Raw genomic sequence first — 18,982 nt, forward strand, 5'->3', positions numbered from 1 at the left:
ATCCGTAAAACAAAACTAGCCTTAATAAAACAATAAAACCATCATTGAAAAAATAAGTTGGCTTGCCCAGGGCAATCCAGTGACATCATATCTGGCTATGATTTTAAACCAGGTCTCCTAGGTGAAGTCCCCCCCCCCAAAAAAAAACCAGAGGGAGAGCAACTCCCCTTTTTACCATGAATGCCAAGGAATTGATGCTTTTGAATTATCGTGCTGGAGGAGACTCTTGAGAGTCCCATGGACTGCAAGAAGATCAAACCTATCCATTCTGAAGGAAATCAGCCCTGAGTGCTCACTGGAAGGACAGATCCTGAAACTGAGGCTCCTAGACTTTGGCCACCTCGTGAGAAGAGAAGACTCCCTGGAAAACACCCTGATGTTGGGAAAGATGGAGGGCACAAGGAGAAGGGGACGGCAGAGGACAAGATGGTTGGACAGTGTTCTCGAAGCTACCAACATGAGTTTGACCAAACTGCGGGAGGCAGTGGAAGACAGGAGTGCCTGGCGTGCTCTGGTCCATGGGGTCACGAAGAGTCGGACACGACTAAACAACAACAAAAAGGAGAAATTGTTCCCTTCCTATAAGCCGGTCTTTTGTTGGAAGTTCAGGAGGTGAGAGGGAATACTCATTGTTGACAAGATAATTTGCCACACTGTGCAAAGGCATTGGAAAAACATGAGGTCTCCCCACTGTCCGAAGTTCTGAACAGACTGATGCAGAGGGAAATGCTTTTGCATCTTATATGAGCACAATATTGAGCCCACAATGGATCCTGAACCCAGGACCTGCAGATAAATATTGGGTAGGGTCAAAAGTGCCCATATACACACAGCCCTCGAAATTCTACATTCACTGGCGCACAAATGCACACCTCAAACAGTTGAGCCCTGCTCTAGTCTTCCTCTGAGAGACCTGCCCTCAAGAACTATGGATTTTGTGCTGCCTTCTGTAACAGACACATTGCTCTTATGAACCAAACCTCATGTTCTTCAGTGTGTGTTGATAAATGAGGCTGTACCAGAGTGACTAACCTTGCAGAAACTGAATTAAGGAGGAATTCTGCAACAAATTGAAACTTTCAGAGCCCATTGGCACTTGGCAGAACACAAGCATTAACATTTCCCCATGACATTTTTTTTCTTTCTTTCTGAAAGCGTAAGCATACCAGAATGAACCTTCCATAAAATTCAAACGCGTTGCAGCAGCTCGGTGGTCTACTCGCCTTCTGCTCACTATGTTTATCTTTCAGAGCTGCCCCAAACTAGCAACACTGAATTAATTGTATATTAGTTTTATTTAGTTGTTTGTCATGATCAAGAGAACTGTGCCCAATCTGTTTATGGGTCAGGGCCGAAATTTGAGTCGAGGAACAAAGAAAGCTCCCTGTTGCCGTGAGGATGTCAGTATTCAAGAGGCTTTTTCTGAGAGCAAAGGCAAGAGATGGGATGAATTACAGAGTCTGCTCAGAGCATAGAAATGAAAGCAGAAGAACAATCCCAAGATTTGTAGCTGGTCTGCAGGCAGGAAGAGGAAGGAATGAGGAATAGTGGACTGCAGTCAGTTTGGAACAGGCAGAGGTATATAAGCAGGTGAGCTGAAGTTCTCAAAGGAGTCTGTTTGGCATGAATTTGGGTGCAGGCAACATGTCTTTCCAAGCTCCTCCTCTTCCTGGCAGAAAGCACATCTCTTCTGCTCTCTACTCTGATGCCTAATAGAAGTAGGAGACAATTGCTTTGCTGCATTCTAGGTAGGAAGGAGGAAGCAACACTTTCTCTCTGAGTAAGAAGAGGAATAGTGTGTGTGTGTGTGTGTGTGAGAGAGAGAGAGAGAGAGAGAGAGAGAGAGAGAGCCTGTAGTCATGTTACTTGAGCATCATAATTACTTCTCTGGTTCCCAAATCCAGCTGATGATGCCTTGCTTGAATCCAGACCTTGATGCAGTTTATTCTCTCTTACCTTTTCCAAACCATCCTCCAGGTGTGTTTCTGCACCCTGTTTCATCTCTCCCTCCCTCCCTCTCTGACACACACACAAACACACAAACAAACTCTTCTGTTTCCTTCAAAACCCTCAACAGTTCCTGGTGGAAGGAAAACATCTCCTAGCAATTGGTCCATGTTGATGTATCATTCTGGAATATTAACAAGTAATCTCCCCCTAACAGATTGATGGACCAGTAGCCGTAAGATCTCTGTCTGCGTATCCATCCTCTCTTCCCTCTCATTCTGGCCTTTTCCACATTTGCCTTTTGCCCCACTCTTTCTAAGCACAAGTCTGCACTTAAAAGCTCAGTGTCTGAGTTGTTTGTTTGTTTTGCCCTAGAGCTTTCCCTGCAAAAGCCTTCTCTTTAGCGCTCAGTGGGTGCAAACATGAATTTGGGCTTTCTGCAGATTGCTGTTTGCTCCGATTGAGCTACAGAGAGCGGATTTTTGCGGGGAAAGCTCTGGATTTTAAAAAAGGCTATTTTGGCACACAACTTTAAAATGTGAACCATGCCTGGAAAGAGCAAAGCAAAGGCAGCTGTGGATAAGCCCTGCCCCCCCTCTCACGCACACATGCATAAATATACATTATGTGATGTGTGTGTGTGTGTGTGTGTGTGTGTGTGTGTATATATATATATATATATATATATATATATATATATATATATATATATTTCTCTTTAGTGGAGTATTTCTCTTTAGTGGAGTAAAGCTTTTGGATAGCCCATTAAACAGTTGATTCTTGCAATATTGGGCAACAAACGTTCTGAAGTGAGCACACGCTGGTTTTGTTTTTCCCTGTAGACTTGCAATTAATCTTCTGTGTGTGATTTTAAAAAAATCTCCCCAGCAGGGCCAATTCCCCTGAACTAAAACAATATTCATGTGAAAATGGGAGCTTATGACATTTAAAATGTTAAGGCTTTTACATCAGGGCCAAACTAGACGTGATGCTGTTTATGCAATTAGCAATTGTGTGAATCGCTTTTGAATTGGGGGGAAAAAATCCCTCATTTGCTCCAAATTCAAATAACAAGTGTGCAGGGGAGGGGAACAATCTGCATCAGGACCATGCTGGCTTCTTTTCCAGATTGGGTTCCTTGTATTTTCACTACTACTAAAAGGGATAATAAACATTACAGTGGTACCTTGGTTGTTGAATGGCTTGGCTCCCGAACAAATTGGCTCCCGAACACTGCAAACCCGGAAGTGAGTGTTCCGATTTGCAAAAGTTTTTGGGAAGCCGAATGTCCGACGCGGCTTCCATGGCTTCCGACTGAGTGCAGGAAGCTCCTGCAGCCAATCGGAAGCCGCGCCGTGGTTTTCAAACCATTCTGGGAGTCAAATAGAAGGCATGCTGGGATAGATGGACTAATAATCAGACTTTGTATAAGGTAGCTTCATACAGCACGACTGTTTGAATTCCTAATAATAATAATAATTTATTATTTATACCCCGCCCATCTGCCTGGGTTTCCCCAGCCACTCTGGGCGGCTTCCAACAAAACACTAAAATACAATAACCTATTAAACATTAAAATCTTCCCTAAATAGGGCTGCCTTCAGATGTCTTCTAAAGGTTTGGTAGTTATTTTTCTCTTTGACATCTGGTGGGAGGGCATTCCACAGGGCGGGTGCCACTACCGAGAAGGCCCTCTGTCTGGTTCCCTGTAACTTGGCTTCTTGCAGCGAGGGAACCGCCAGAAGGCCCTCGGCGCTGGACCTCAGTGTCCGGGCAGAACGATGGAGGTGCTCAGACATTGATTCTTTACTTGAGATTCCTGCATTGAGGGGTTGGACTAGATTGCCCCATCCAACTCTACTATTTCATGATTCTGTGACTGAGGTTGCCAGTTGACCTTGAGCCTAATCTGCTACAGAGAATTGTAAGAATGCTGTGGGAACACACAGCTCAATGTAAGCTCCCCACCCACAATCTCTTCATTAAATGTGGCAAAGTAATAATTTTGATTCCTATCCTCTGGGATGCATTGGTCCACCTCAGATACATCACAGCTTTTAAAAAATACATATAGCAGGTCTGTGCATGTCTTCTCAGAATACTCATTAAATTCATTGGAACTTACTCAGGTTCATGGGCATCATGTATGGCAGCCACAATGTATGTTTATGCCGTGTTGGTGTCATTAGTCGTAATATCATGCATCATATGCATAGAAAGGGGCATTACTTTAGACCCAACAAAACAGAATTAGACCTTTGATTTTCAGTTCTTTCATTCTTAACTTTCCATATTATTGTTGTGGCTGTTGTTGTTGCTGCTGTTGTTTAGCAACCCAAGTTCCCAGCAATGTGCTCAGTTTTAATGATTTCTACCATTCCTTATTTTTCTAAGGCCAACAGAGTATCCCAGTGAGTATCCCAAACCATGGCATCCAAGGGATATTTGTAATCATTAGCAATTCGGATTTAACAGGGTATCCATCGTTTCTACTGCTGCCTCCATCTTCAGCAAATCTGGGTACCTCGTCTTCCCTCTTCGGTTCCCCCAGCCGTGTAAAGCTCACAGAAACGACTCCATCCCAAGCCTACCCTAAGCAACATGCAATATAGTCTTAACTTAGAGGGAATTTTATTGCAACTGCCTTCTAGACTGTTCCCAGGATAGGTCATTACAGGCAATTTTTTGGGAATTGTTTACGCACTTTCTGGTAAAGCATTCAGCAAACGTCTCACTAACGTCGCGGAAAGCTAATGTTTCATGTCTCTCCCAGGGCAACCTCTTTTCATAAAATACTATCATAATAGCTTATAAGTAAATCTTTTCCTCCATTAAAACGCGAAGTGTGGGTGTAAGTGACTGGGCTCAGAATGAAGCCTTGTAAACGCGTCTGAGTAGACATCCTCTCCACCCACCCCTCTACCCCCTACGCACACTTAAAAAGTGTGGGGGCGGTGAGTTGTTTTCTTATTAGCTCCGTCTGCCCTTCGGATTTTTCCAGAGCTCACACTCTCTGAATCCTGACTGAACCTGTGTCAGGCAAAACAGCTGCTGAGTGCTTCCAGTAGCTTTATAATGGCTCACATTGTTGATGGAGATAGCAATGAGACGGTGGCCACGCCGACCTCATCTACACGAGCAGCCGAACGAGGCAGGGGTGAAGTGACAGGCAATTCATTCAGGAAAAAACTTTACAGAAGTCAGCGATTCATCTGGTGGAGCATCGAATAAACTTTTTGCTGCGGCGGTGCTTTAGAATACAGTGGAAGAGAGGCATTTGAACCACGGTCTGTTCTCCCTTCACTATATTATACCCCGTGGTAGAGCACATCCTTTGCAGGGTTTGATCCCTGGCATCTTCAGTTGAGTTGGAAGAGCCCTATCTGAAATCCTGGAGATCAACATCTTCTCAGTATGGACGTTTATAACATGGTGCATGGCATGGAGAATGTGGATGGAGAAAAGTTTTTTTCTTCCTCTCTCTTAAGACCAGAACTTATAGATATCCAGTGAAGTTAGTTGTCAGAAGATTCAGGTCAGATTTTTTTATAGCACTTATTCATGCGGTGCGTAGTTGAACTATGGAATTCGCTCCCACAGGAAGCAGTGATGTCCACTAACTTAAGGTAAAGGTAAAGGGACCCCTGACCATTAGGTCCAGTCGTGACCGACTCTGGGGTTGCGGCGCTCATCTCGCTTTATTGGCCGAGGGAGCCGGCGTACAGCTTGGCTCATGTGGCCAGCATGACTAAGCCGCTTCTGGCGAACCAGAGCAGTGCACAGAAATGCTGTTTACCTTCCCGCTGGAGCAGTACTTATTTATCTACTTGCACTTTGACGTGCTTTCGAACTGCTAGGTTGGCAGGAGCAGGGACCGAGCAACGGGAGCTCACCCCGTCGTGGGGATTCGAACCACCGACCTTCTGATCGGCAAGTCCTAGCCTCTGTGGTTTAACCCACAGCACCACCTGCATCCCGGTCCACTAACTTAGATGGCATTAAAATCTGTGGAGGAAAAGGCTATTGATGGCCACTAGCCATGATACCTGCGCCTTCACAATTGGAGGCAGTAACACTTCCGAATAGCAGTTTATGGAAGCCACTGGACGGCAGAGTGTTCTTGTGCTCAGATCCTGCTTGTCGGTTTCCCGCAGGCATCTGGTTAGCCACTGTGAGAGCAGGATGCTTGACAAGATGGGCCATTGGCCTGATCCAGCAAGCTCTTCTTATGTCTCTGACCTAGTTGGCTGACTTGGTACAAGCTTTGCAGCCAGGCAATTCACCTCGAGCACCAGACAACTTAAGTCTCATATAAGGTTCCTTTCTCAGATAGGAAACAAGTAGGGAATGAAGGGGTGATTTCTTTACAGTGCAATCCTACACCTGTCTATTCCCTATTGAACTGAATGGGATTTAACCTTGGAACGGTCACGTACATCTATTTTATGTGTTTTATTGTGGCCTGCCAAGGCTTCCCCACAGACATATTGGAATGGTTAGTCTATAGGGATGGGGGAGAATCTTGATTCAGTTCTCATTTAAAGGCAAACCTACCTATTTTGCACTTTCTGAAACCATGCGGGAACTGAAACGCAACCATCCTTTGAAACTCACACTCTTCCAAACTTTGCAAAGACACTGTGTCTTTTCTACTGCCTGGTGATGCATCCTAGAACTTTGCTTTATGAACCATGTATCCTGTACCTTGAGCTCATGATGAGACTGTGTTTCTTAAATAAAGCACTGGGGTTTCCTCAAGCCAAGAGTTCGAAGGACTGAGTCCAAATGATAAGCCAAGATCAAACTTGGTCTGAAGATTATTGTTTTCTGGGAGTGAAACAAACCACAATCCCTAGTTTGGTTGGAACTGTAAGCCGGATATTGCGATTTGTTTCCTCCTAATAGGAGCGGGGAGGAGTGAAGCAGGTGCAATTTGCTTGTGTGCAAGTAAGCGTAGTCTATCATCATTATATGTTTGAAAACAGCCAATGTGGCAGGTATCTGTGTATAATTTGCTTCTTCTCCAACACGAAACCCCGATTTTCCTCCTTTTATATTGCAGGTTCTCATCAAAGTATTGGACAACAACGATAACGGTCCAGAATTTTCCCACCCGAGTTACGACGTCACGATTTCTGAGGACATCCTCCCTGACACTGAGATCCTGCAAGTTGAAGCCATAGACAGAGATGAGAAGCACAAACTCAGCTACATCATTCATAGTAGTATTGACTCAATCAGTGTGAGGAAGTTCAGGATGGATCCCAACACAGGAGTTCTGTACACTGCCGAGCGCTTAGACCACGAAGCCCAAGATAAGCACATCCTAAACGTAATGGTAAGAACTGAATATTAAATGTGTGCTCAGGCACAATCAGTGCCTATTAATAGGTGTATGCTATAGTCTACTGATAAGCACAGAGGCTTTAAAAATTGGCAAGGAAGCAGTAATTAATTTTCCTCCCTCCACTGGCGTGCATTTATTTATTCGTTCCGTTCTTTCAGTGCTGAAGCTTTGTGAGGCTTACTATGAAAGCGTTTTTATCTCACAAAATGGTTTTGCCATCTTAAGGGAGAACACGGAAGAAACATTATAATCTCCCAATGCCTGGGCCTTTTATCAGAGGTGACTCTCTTAAAGAGTTTCTCAGGAGAAGTTTTTAAAGTTCTTTCAGAATCTATTAAACAAGGTGATTATCGCTCTCCTTGCCCGTGCCCTGTTATTGAAAGCAAAGTGCTCTGATTCATCTTGCATTTCTGTAGGATTTTCCCAAGGCAGAAGACACTGGTTTATGCGCCTAAATTGTGTGTGTGGGGGGGTGTTCTGCTGTGAAGTGGATGCTGAATACAGTGGTACCTCAGGTTACAGACGCTTCAGGTTACAGACTCCACTAACCCAGAAATAGTGCTTCAGGTTAAGAACTTTGCTTCAGGATAAGAACAGAAATCGTGCTGCGGTGGCAGCAGGAGGCCCCATTAGCTAAAGTGGTGCTTCAGGTTAAGAACAGTTTCAGGTTAAGAACAGACCTCCAGAACGAATTAAGTTCTTAACCCGAGGTACCACTGTATTATGGAGCAGAAATTATTATTGTTGTTTGTTGGCAGTGGGTTAGAGCTTCCAAACTAACCTTGATTTTCATCTCACACCTTCTGAGAAATTTTACTAGTTTTTTCCAGGGATGACTGGGTCTCACTCAGTTCTCCTTGTCATAGTATTTAGCGCGGAGATAGTCAATTTCATAGCCTGCAAATGTCCAGCTGCCTCTCTAGTCACAAACCATTGCACAATCACATCAGGATCTCTTTCCTGCCCTGTGATTTGCCTGCATGCTGGAGCATATCAGGGAGCTGTTCAGCTTGGTTGGGAGTGAGAACGTGTCCTTAAAACTGGAGCGGTTGATGCATGTGCCGTATCTGTACAAAATCTGGAACTAAAAAGCAGAAAAAAAGATGGATGGCTAGCACACTGGTTCTGCTCCAGAAGCAAAACCTAATAAACGGTGATAGCAAAGTATTTTCAACCAACCAGCTACTATTCAGGTATATAGCTTTACCCTCAAGGCCAGGATCTGTTACTACATTTTTTTTAAAAAAAATTTATTCATGATTTTCAGGTTTATACATTTCAATAATTTTACAGTCATTTTAACATTTCAAAACTTGACTTCCTTCCCCCTCTTTCTACGGTTCCTTAAATTGGTTTTTCATAACTTCTGCATATCCAAATTAACTTAATTTGTTCATCTGCTTTAAATATATACTCTTTCGAAACTGCAGGTTATTACAGTAATCCTGCCAATGTTCTTATCTGTTTGCAATTTATCTGTAAATATTCAATAAACCATTTCCATTCTTTTATTTAAAAAGTTTAATTTTTTTTAAAAAATGTCCAGTAGTACCTTAGAAACCGACTAAGTTTGTTCTGGGTATAAGCTTTTGTGTGCCTGCACACTTCTTCAGATATAAAAAGTTTGTTATCTTTGATTTCTTATTCTTCCGGTAAGTTTCACCATTTTTGCATATTCCATATGTTTTTGCATCCATTCTTCCTTTGCTGCGACTTCTACCTTTTCCATTTGGGGGCAAGTAACATTCTTACCGCTGTAGTAGCATGCATGAATAGGTTTATGTACAGTTTAGGTAGTTCTGTCCCTATAATTCCCCAAAGAAACTTGTTACTACACATTGCAGTACCAAACTCCCTAGTTTAACTAGGCAATGTGTAAAGAAGTACTGAATTCATGACTTCTTCCCCAGATGTAACATTGACCCGGTTTTGTGGCCCTACCAGTTTGTCTCTGTGCTCCAGTGATTGTTGCTCCTTCTCTCCAGGTTCGTGACCAAGAGTTCCCCTATCGGCGGAATTTGGCAAGGGTAATTGTCAACGTGGAAGACTCCAATGATCACAGTCCGTACTTCTCCAGCCCTTTGTACGAAGCCTCTGTGTTTGAATCGGCTGCCATTGGCTCTGCTGTTCTGCAGGTCACCGCCTTGGACAAAGACAAAGGCGAAAACGCAGAGCTGATCTACACAATTGAAGCAGGTTAGCAAGTGAGGTTTTCTGCACTGTGAGGTTGCACGTAATAAAATCACACGATGTAATGCAATTGTTGGATAGAATTAAAGATTGCAGCAAGGAAGGTAAGTATGGCAAGGTTCCTTAGAAATCAATGAGGCCTTATGTTTAACTCGTTTGCCTTCTTATGTCTTTCATTCAAGAGATGGTGCCTTGCAGGGCCTTTTTATGCATCTCAGAATTGCACCATTGTTGTTGTTGTTGCTGCTGCTGTTGTACTTGATTTGCTAAACGCACTTACTAAGGAATAAGCCCCATTGAGCCCAATAATTATCTATTATTTGTTGACTTAAAGCATCTCCATCTCCATCACCAATACTCAACCAGAAAGGTTTCCAGAATAGCTTCCAGAGGTCAGTAAAAACAAGATGTTTACAAGATTATAATTTAGAGAGCTTGGCATAGAATCATAGAAATTTAGAGTTGTAAGGGACCCCAAGAATCATCTAATCTAACCCCCTTGCAATGCAGGAATCTCAGCTAAAGCATCTATGACAGATGGCCATCCAACCTCTGCTTTAAAAGCTCCAAGGAGAGTCCACTACTTCTTGTGGGAGTCTGTTCCACTGCTGAACAGCTCTGACTGTCAGAAAGTTTTTCCGAACGTTTAGTCAGAATCTCCTTTCTTTCAGCTTGAAGCTATTGGTTTGAGTCCTGCCCTCCAGAGCAGGAGATGTCTCCATGCGACAGCCCTTAAGTTATTTGAAGATGGTGATCATATATCCTCTCAGTCTATTCCAGGCTACACCTACCCAGCTCCTTCAAATGGTCCTCATAAAGCTTAGTTTCCAGACCCCTGATCATCTTGGTTGCCCTCCTCTGCACACATTCCAGCCTGTCAACATCTTTCTTGAATTGTGGTACCCAGAATTGGACACAGTATTCCAAATGTTGTCTCACTAAGGCAGAATAGAGTAGTACTATTACTTCCCTTGATCTGGACACTATATTTCTGTTGATGTAGCCTAGAATAGCATTAGCTTTTTTTGCTGCTGCATCACACTGTTCACTCATGCTAAGCTTGTGGTCCACCAAGACCTCTAGATCCTTTTCACATGTACTGCTAGTAAGCCAGGTGCCCCCATCCTATTTTTGTGCATCTGGTTCTTTCTGCCTAAGTGCAGAACCTTACATTTGTCCCTACTGAAATTCATTTTGTTAGCTTGCGCCCAGTTCTCCAATCTGTTAAGGTCATTTTGAATTCCGATTCTTTCTTCTGCCTCCCAGTTTGGTGTCATCTGCAAATTTGATGAGAATCCCCTCAATTCCTTCATCCAAGTCATTTATAAATACGATAAACAACAACAGGCCCAGGACAGAACCCTGCAGCACCCCACTTGCCACTTTTTTCCCAGGGTAATGAGGAACCATTAATAAGTACTCTTTGGGTTCGATCAGTCAACATAAAAGGAAAGAAGGTGTGTGGGTGGAAGAGGAAAGCAAGCAAACTCAAGCACCAATTCTTAATCTTAAAAAATTCTTAGGTTGACCAGCTGGCATGGAAACAACTCAAAAAGAGAAGGGACTGAAGGGAGCTGAACTTTCAGCAAAGCTGACTGAGTAGCCCTTCTCTCTCCTCTGCCTCTCCTTCTCTCCCACCCTCGGTTTCAGCATGATAGATAAATGCTTTCATTTGGTGGTAGAAGATGGCTGCAGAATCACTCCAAGTTTGATTCCAACCTTGGCAGTCCAGTTCACTTTATCCTGCAGCAATTTTCCTGTCTAGTTGAGGCCATTGCTTCCATTACTTTCCTGTGGTCATTGTTCTTTTGCCTCCTGCCCCACCGTTTATTTCAAGGAGCCCAACTGGCAGCCTCTCACTCTTTTCCAGTAATGGAAACTTGCTTCTGTCAACCATTGCCAGCTACTTCTGGACTTACATTCCTCTGCCTGCATTTTATAACAGTGGCCAAGGACTTGGATCTTTCAGCTTTCATAGATATACATCTGGCAACCTGAGTACAATAAACAAACATTGGGTCAGTCTTTTGAGCCTGCCCTCCCTGCCCTCAGGCCTACCTACTTAACCTCAACCATGTGCACAGAGTCCTGTGGAGCATTTATCCAGCGGCTTGCTACGTACAGGCCTGTGCTCACAAATGCACAGTCTGGGATGGATCATGCATTAGCAGATTTACATTCTTATGCATGCACAATTACAGCAAACATGCAAAGGGCAGGATGTGGACTAAGCATGTTCCACTTGTCCCACTGCACATTTACCTAATTTGCCAATGTTTGGATAACTCTAGTGTGATAACAGAAGGGATAGATTCCTGCAACCAGGACCACCTTAGACTAGGTCATGGGTAGGCAAACTAAGGCCCGGGGGTCAGATCCGATCCAATCACCTTCTCAATCTGGCCCACGGACGGTCCGGGAATCAGCGTGTGTCAGGGGCTCAGGAGCAGAAGCACAGGGGAGAGAGGAAATGGAGAGCGAAGGGGAGGAATCCGAGGGGAGCGTAGGGGAGTATGACAGTGACCCGAGAGATTCCATGAGCTTCTCCAGCGAATCAGAAGATTCCCAGAAGGGGGCGCCGATGGTGAGAGCAAGGGGGGTCCCAGGGGGGACGCACCAGAAGCAGGGGGCCAGCGGGGACTCCCAAGGCAGCAGCGGGCGATCAGGACCAGCTCCCCCACCAGAGCGCTGTGGGGGGGAAGAGTCACATGTGTCAGGGCCAGCCTCTCCTCCAGCAGGGAGAGAAGATGAGTCAGGGCTGACCACGCCCCCATCGGAAAGTGGGGAAACGGAGGGGAGGTCAGCTCCAGCTAGCCTCCCCGAAGGAGGGAGTAGTGACAGCAGTGTAACGGTCAGAAGGAAAGTGGGAGGCTGGGCGCGCGCACCAAGTTCAAATGTACAGGCGCGCGGGACAGCAGGAAACCCGGATTGGGAGCCAGGTCCTAAAGCCTGACGGAGGGAGGGGGAAGAGTCAGGGGACTCAGCGTCAGAGGAGTCTAGGAAGGGAGAGACCCCGACGGGCAGGCGGACCCAGAGGAGGAAAGAACAAAGGAGGAGGTGGAGCAAGGCTAGGATCTTAAACTGGTGTCAGGGGGGAGGAGATTCAGATGGAGCTTCGGCGGTCTAGAGTTTGAGACGTAGTGCTGCACGCTGCGGCTGTGGAAGTGAAACTGAACTTCAATAAAGACTTTTATACTAAACAACGAAGCAGCGTTGGTCCTTGGTGAGCTGGGACCCCGGGCGGCACTGACAGCGTGTTTTTACATGAGTAGAATGTGTGCTTTTATTTAAAATGCATCTTTAGGTTATTTGTGGGGCATAGGAATTCACCCCCCCCAAAAAAAAATAGTCTGGCCCCCCCACAAAGTCTGAGGGACAGTGGACCCGGCTCCCTGCTGAAAAAGTTTGCTGACCCCTGGACTAGGTCTCTTCCTGCATTGTATTTGCTTTCAGTTCTGTCAGTCACAACTCCAATTCACCTATGTGTGCCCTCCCCCTGGAACTGCAGGCTTGATCACCCTTACCAATCAACACTGATTTATTTTATTTATGATTTTTAATTTTATACAGTACTTAATTTGTGCATCCCAATCTATACACCTCCCCACCCAGTCTATAGCATCATGAATCGTTAAGATGGCATCATGAGGTTGTTGTCATCTAAGTACATGAGGCTGACAAGTTTAGCTTCTTTTAAAGGGAATTAGCAGAGGTAACTCATCAAGTTGACAGAAGACCCAGATCTTAAACCCTCGTTGCTGCTAAACAGCTGCAAAGCAGCAGGGGAGATGGCAAGTGGAAGAGGAGTGCATGACCCAGTCAGCACTTTTCCTCTGCATCAGCTCCCTCCCTCAAGCCACTATTCCTTGGTGTTGTGGTAAAAATCCATTTGGACCGCATTTGGGTAGAAAGGTGGGGAGCTGGGGTTGTGAGGCAGGGAGGGAGTCGCAGGTTTAAAACTCAGTCATCCCCTCCCCTTGTCCAACACTTCTTCGCTGCAAACAGTCTTGCTCCTGTTGCTTTGAGACTTAGATCTGCTTCCAAGTGTCTAATTTGGTCCTATGGTGAATGGATAAAGTGATACAATGGTGTTAAGATCAGCCGTGAAAAGTGTGTAATAAAATGGCTCCCATAATCATGGAGGAGGGAGGGATGAGGCAGTGGCCTGGAAGTGTGGACAGTGTGAGGCTTCTACCCAGACCAATTATTCCAAAGCTTAAAACCCTTTGATGAGACTATCTCCCCACGACTGCCTCTGATTTCAATTTCATCCTCCCATGTTGCCAGCAAGTCAAGGTTTCAAACCTCTGGTTCAGCTGCGAATTCCCACCGTTTCGTTATCCCCAGATGTTCCTCGATGCAGCGTAATAGAACTTTCTGAGGCTGTCATTCCTCTGACCCATGAAAGGATGTGCAGGGAGGATGCTAATTTTAACTGATGGGTTCAGCTTATATGCATGGTTCCTTACTTCTCAGGGAATTCAACTCATGTGAGCATAGCACTCAGTAAGAGAAACCAATACGCACAAACTTTAATAAGATCTGAATCCAGGTGAGAGGTGATGAGCACAGAAAGGTATACACATGTTCATATATTTCCATCCTAGAAACTATACACGTGGTAGAGGCACATACAGGCCCATTGATTGATCGGATCATGTATTAACTCTGTCACCTATTAACTCATCCTTTTTGTCAATCTGTGGACCAGGAGTTCCAAAATTGTGGTTCATGGACAACCAATGGTCTACATGCTTCATTCAGGTGGTCTGCAGCCTGTCTGGATTTGTGGTCGTGTGTAATACAAATAAAATACAATTTATAAGAAATGAAGGAAGCTGTACAATACAATTAAAAACCATACAGCATCTGGCACAAAGCTACAACAAGACAAACAACCATTAAGCAACAACCTACAAGATCCTCAGCTACTTTCAGGTAGCTCAAAGGAAAGAAAGGTTGGGAACCACTGCTGTAGATGGAACGTTAAACAGAGGGCAAAAATATTGCAAGCGGCAGGAGTGTCTCGCTGAAAATGGGAGCCCTGTGTTGAAATGGCCCTTTGCAACATGGAGTTGAACTTAGCCTGTGTCTTGTCTCATGGTGTCCAAAAACTACACATGATGGAAATCATGCCAGGGAGGGTGGGGATATTCAGCAAGCTCTACCACTCCCCTTCCCTGTGTTGCCTTTGCCTTATCAATTTATTCCTATTTTATTTCCACAGTTCATTTCGTACTTAAACAGCTTAGTCTCTAAGCTGTGTACAGTAAGTTTAAAAAGATACTGTAAAGGTGAACTCAATGAAAACTAATAGAAAAAACAGAAAACCTTGCTTGAAATAAAATAAAAAGGTCTTTATCAGGTGCTGAAAGTTCATCAAACGAGGGGGTCTGTCTGATTTCAGCTGGGTGGGACAAATAGAAGGGCAGGTATCTGAAGCTGGGAGCCTCCTGTATTCATGGAGGCTCTCTGGGCATTCAAAACACTATAAGATCAGGGCTGTGAAACATGCATGGACCTTCCACAGATACAGGAGGCTTTGTGCTCCATAACTTTGCCTATACAGGGTGACCTGTGTGGTGGTGGATGGGGTAGAGGTAGCATTCTCTCATTGGTTTGCTTAACTCCAGGAGCACAGCTGCCTAATACCAACTCGAATGTCTAATCTTAGGTGCCTAATCTCCAGATCAGTGTTGTCTACAGTAACTGGCAGTGGCTCTGCAGGGTTTTGGGTAGGGGGTCTCTTCCAGCTCTACCTGGAGACGCTGGGGATTGAACCCGGGACCTTCTGCATGCAAAGCAGATGCTCTTATCCCTAAGCCACGGCACCTTCCCCAAAGAAGGATGCTTGAAGATGGCTGAGTACAGCTATTGTTGGTTGCACCATCTCTGGTTGCACGAAGAAGCATCTGCTCTTGCAATTTTGAACCTGAGGTGAAAGTTGGGGTGGGGTGGAGGGTGAGCTTTATCTCTTGGTTCTGTTAAAGTGTATGAAGTGAGCCTGGAAATCCCTTTCATTCTCCTCATTTCCCTTCACTCATGAAACCTTTGGTAAGATGTCTGAGAAGGAGCTAGTGATATGGAGAAGTTCAAAGCATTGGCAGGGAAAGGGCCTTGGCTCATCGGTAAACCACCTGCTTTGCAGGCAGAAGGTTCCATGTTCAATCCCCAGCATCTCAGGTTAGGACTGGGTTAGCTCCTTGTCTGAAACCCCAGACAGCTGCTGTCAGTCAGTGTAGACAATACTGAAGTAAATGGGCCAGTAGTCTGTCTCAGTAGAATGCAGCTCTCTGTGTTCCAAGGCATAGGATAAGCTTGACAACACATTATGCAGGTGAGGACAAATTGAATGCAGGGAGTTTCTGTTGATTCCACCACCAGCTCCATGTTCCTTGGAACAGGTCATTTCGGTCCTCATTGTACGCTTTTGACAAAAGAGTCTCTTGATCCTACCTCATTATTGTATTTTGTATGTGGCAAACCCTGACCTTCTAAGGAGCCCATTTACGTCTTCACTGAACAATGATTCTTCTTGATTTTTCCCTATCCACTAAGATCAATAAACAAACCTTGCTGTCATTAGCTTCCTTTTATCTATTTGATGAGCTATTATTTTGTGTGTATTTCTTGATATATATATATATTGATATATATATATATATATATATATATATATATATATATATATATATACACACACACACACACACACACACACACACACACACATACGCTGTTCTCATGCTTCGCCTTCAGTCCTATTGAAGCATTCAACCAGTAATATTAAATTGCTCAAAATCCTCATTATTTCAGGCCGTGAACTGTTGCTCACACATTGAACAATTTGGCTTCTTCGTCTTTTATCTCTATTTTGTGCCAGATCTTAAACCCTTCTTCTTTGAAGTCCATGAGCTTTCAGTAAAATGCATTTTCTAGTAAACATGTATGAAATCACAGCCTTGTTAGTGTAATCCTATGCATATTGATTTAGAAGTAAGCCCCACTGCATTTGATAGGAAAACTCTGGGGCGAGCGAGTTTAGGATAAGGCTGCAATCCTATACACACTCACCTGGAAGTAAATCCTGTTGAATTTAGTGGGGCTTACTTCTGAATAGCCATGGGTAGGATTACTGTGCAAATCACATAATGCAGGCAAGCAAAGTCCACAGATCAGCTGCAGTCGGTCACATAGATCCTAGCAGGTGGTACTGTATCAATACTACAGCCAGTTAATGATTTGCAGGTGGCTTTGCCTATCTACCCTCCAGATACTTTGGACTGCAGTTCTCATCAGCCCCAGCCAGTACAGCTGTGCTGGCTTTGACTGATGGGAATTGTAGTCCAAAATGTCTAGAGGGCACCAAGGTTGGCAATGGTTTGTTTACCCTTCTACAGCATCTCTGCGCTGTAGACTTAAACTACTGTGATCTCTTCAAAAAGCGGTGGGAAGTGTAATCACACATTTATTTACTTATTTATGTAAAAGCATTTCATATATACATTTAAAAACCTCTGTGCGGTGCACACTATGTACTATATAAAAGTGACATCCATGAAAACAAAAATATAACCTCAAACCACATATATACCGTATTTTTGCTCTATAGGACACACCGGACCATAGAAGGGGGTGAACAGGGGGAAAAAAATTCTCCCCCTCTCTGCTCAGCACCCCTTCAGCGAAGCGGTAGGAGAAACAGAGCCCCTTCCATTTCTCCTCCCGCTTCGCTGAAGGGGCGCTGCACAGAGAGGGAAAACTGTGCAGCACCTCTCCAGCGAAGCGAAGCCTGGAGAGCAAGAGTGATCAGTGTGCACCGCCCCCTCTCGCTCTCCATGCTTCAGGCGGGTATCCGCAAGCCTTCAGAGTGCAGCGGGAACTCCTGCTGCACTACAAAGGCTTGCGGATAGCTGCCTGAAGCACCCAGAGCGCTGTGGGTGTTCGCGCTGCGCTCCAGGGGCTTCAGGCAGCTTCAGTGAAAGCAACGCGAAGCCTCCGGAGCGTAGGGGGAACTCTCCCTCTGTGCTTCGGAGGCTTCGCGTTGCTATCACTGAAGCCAAGGAGCCTGCATTCGCTCCATAGGACGCACACACATTTCCCCTTCATTTTTGGAGGGGGAAAAGTTCCTCCTATAGAGCGAAAAATACGGTAATCAAATGAAAATAGAGATTTGGGGGATTCATACACATAAATCAGGGTCCACTTTTGTGGGTCAGGCAAAGCCTCAGCAAAAAGATAACTCTTTCCAAGAAACTCGAAGCAACTGATGGTTGCTGCTTCACATATGGATGAGGGAAGGATATCATTCCACATTTTGTCGGTGATACAGGGGTTCCGGAGAGAATGATCAGCACAGCCTTGAAATGTCAGTTTCCTGCAACTCCTTGGGGAGTGCAATAGAGTTTTATTTGTTCTTTTTTTCAAAAAAAAAATAAAATTCCTTTTATAACACAAATAAAAAACACAGACAGAAAAGACAAACAATACAAACACATTCTTTTCATATCCTTATTTTTCTAAACATTGTTAGGTTGGCTTCCCTAAGTTCCACCTATCTGATTTTCATTTTACTTCATCTTTAGCCGTTTACATATATCATAATTGCTAACCATCTTTATTTTTTAATCATACTTAAAATAACTTCACATTTTATCACTTACAAATAATACTATTTTAAAATACCCTATCTTCTACTTCTAACCCTACAGCCTATATCCACTTCCAAAGCTATTCTAAGGTTTAAATATTAAAATATTTTTTTCAAATATTCCTTAAACTTCTTCCAGTCTTCTTCCACCATCTCTTCTCTCTGGTCTTGGAGTCTCCCGGTCCATTCTGCAAGTTCCATACAGTCCATCATCTTCATCTGCCAAGTTTTATTTGTTCTTAATGAATAATGTTTTCTAGTATAGAGATAGCCCCTTGGTAATGTTAGTTCAATCCCTTGGTTTTAAAAGTCTTGCCCACAGATCTTCTGCTTCATATTAGATTAATCGGCTTGAATTCTGCACTTATATCAAGATCATACTTCAGATTTCTCAGGGTGGTTTATACAGGGATCCCAACTGGGCAGTGATCAGACGTAGTTCTGCTTGGTTTTAGTATAAAATGCAGCTGTGTGCATGCAGAGTTAGTCTCACCAAGCAAAACACAACCGTCAGGCCATTAATGGTGGCTTACCAGGTTCTTGACCAGGCATCCCCAAACTCTGCCCTCGAGCTGTTTTGGGACTACAGTTCCCATCATCCCTGACTACTGGTCCTGTTAGCTAGGGATGATGGGAGTTATAGTCCCAAAACAGCTGAAGGACCAAGTTTGGGGATGCCTGTTCTTGACAAAACTCTTGTTTTTGCTGCCCACTGGGGACAGCAAAAATAGTGAAGGTTGGGTTGACAGCTGGCCATACAGTGGTACCTCGGGTTAAGAACTTAATTTGTTCTGGAGGTCCATTCTTAACCTGAAACTGTTCTTAACCAGAAGTACCACTTTAGCTAA

General features: G+C 44.3%; 1 protein-coding gene across 8 annotated transcripts in view; it reads left to right on the top strand.

Moving 5' to 3' along the window:
• The window catches only part of FAT3 (FAT atypical cadherin 3), a 450,775-nt gene that overhangs the window by 341,735 nt on the left and 90,058 nt on the right, over nucleotides 1–18,982 (top strand). For all 8 annotated transcript variants that reach the window (XM_053385580.1, XM_053385571.1, XM_053385573.1 and 5 more), the window contains 2 exons: nucleotides 7,010–7,285; nucleotides 9,280–9,490. In XM_053385580.1, coding sequence (XP_053241555.1) covers nucleotides 7,010–7,285; nucleotides 9,280–9,490 — 487 coding nt within the window. The remainder of the gene's footprint in view (nucleotides 1–7,009; nucleotides 7,286–9,279; nucleotides 9,491–18,982) is intronic.

The sequence above is a fragment of the Podarcis raffonei genome, chromosome 4 (assembly GCF_027172205.1).
Source record: "Podarcis raffonei isolate rPodRaf1 chromosome 4, rPodRaf1.pri, whole genome shotgun sequence".
Taxonomy (NCBI): Eukaryota; Metazoa; Chordata; class Lepidosauria; order Squamata; family Lacertidae; genus Podarcis; species Podarcis raffonei.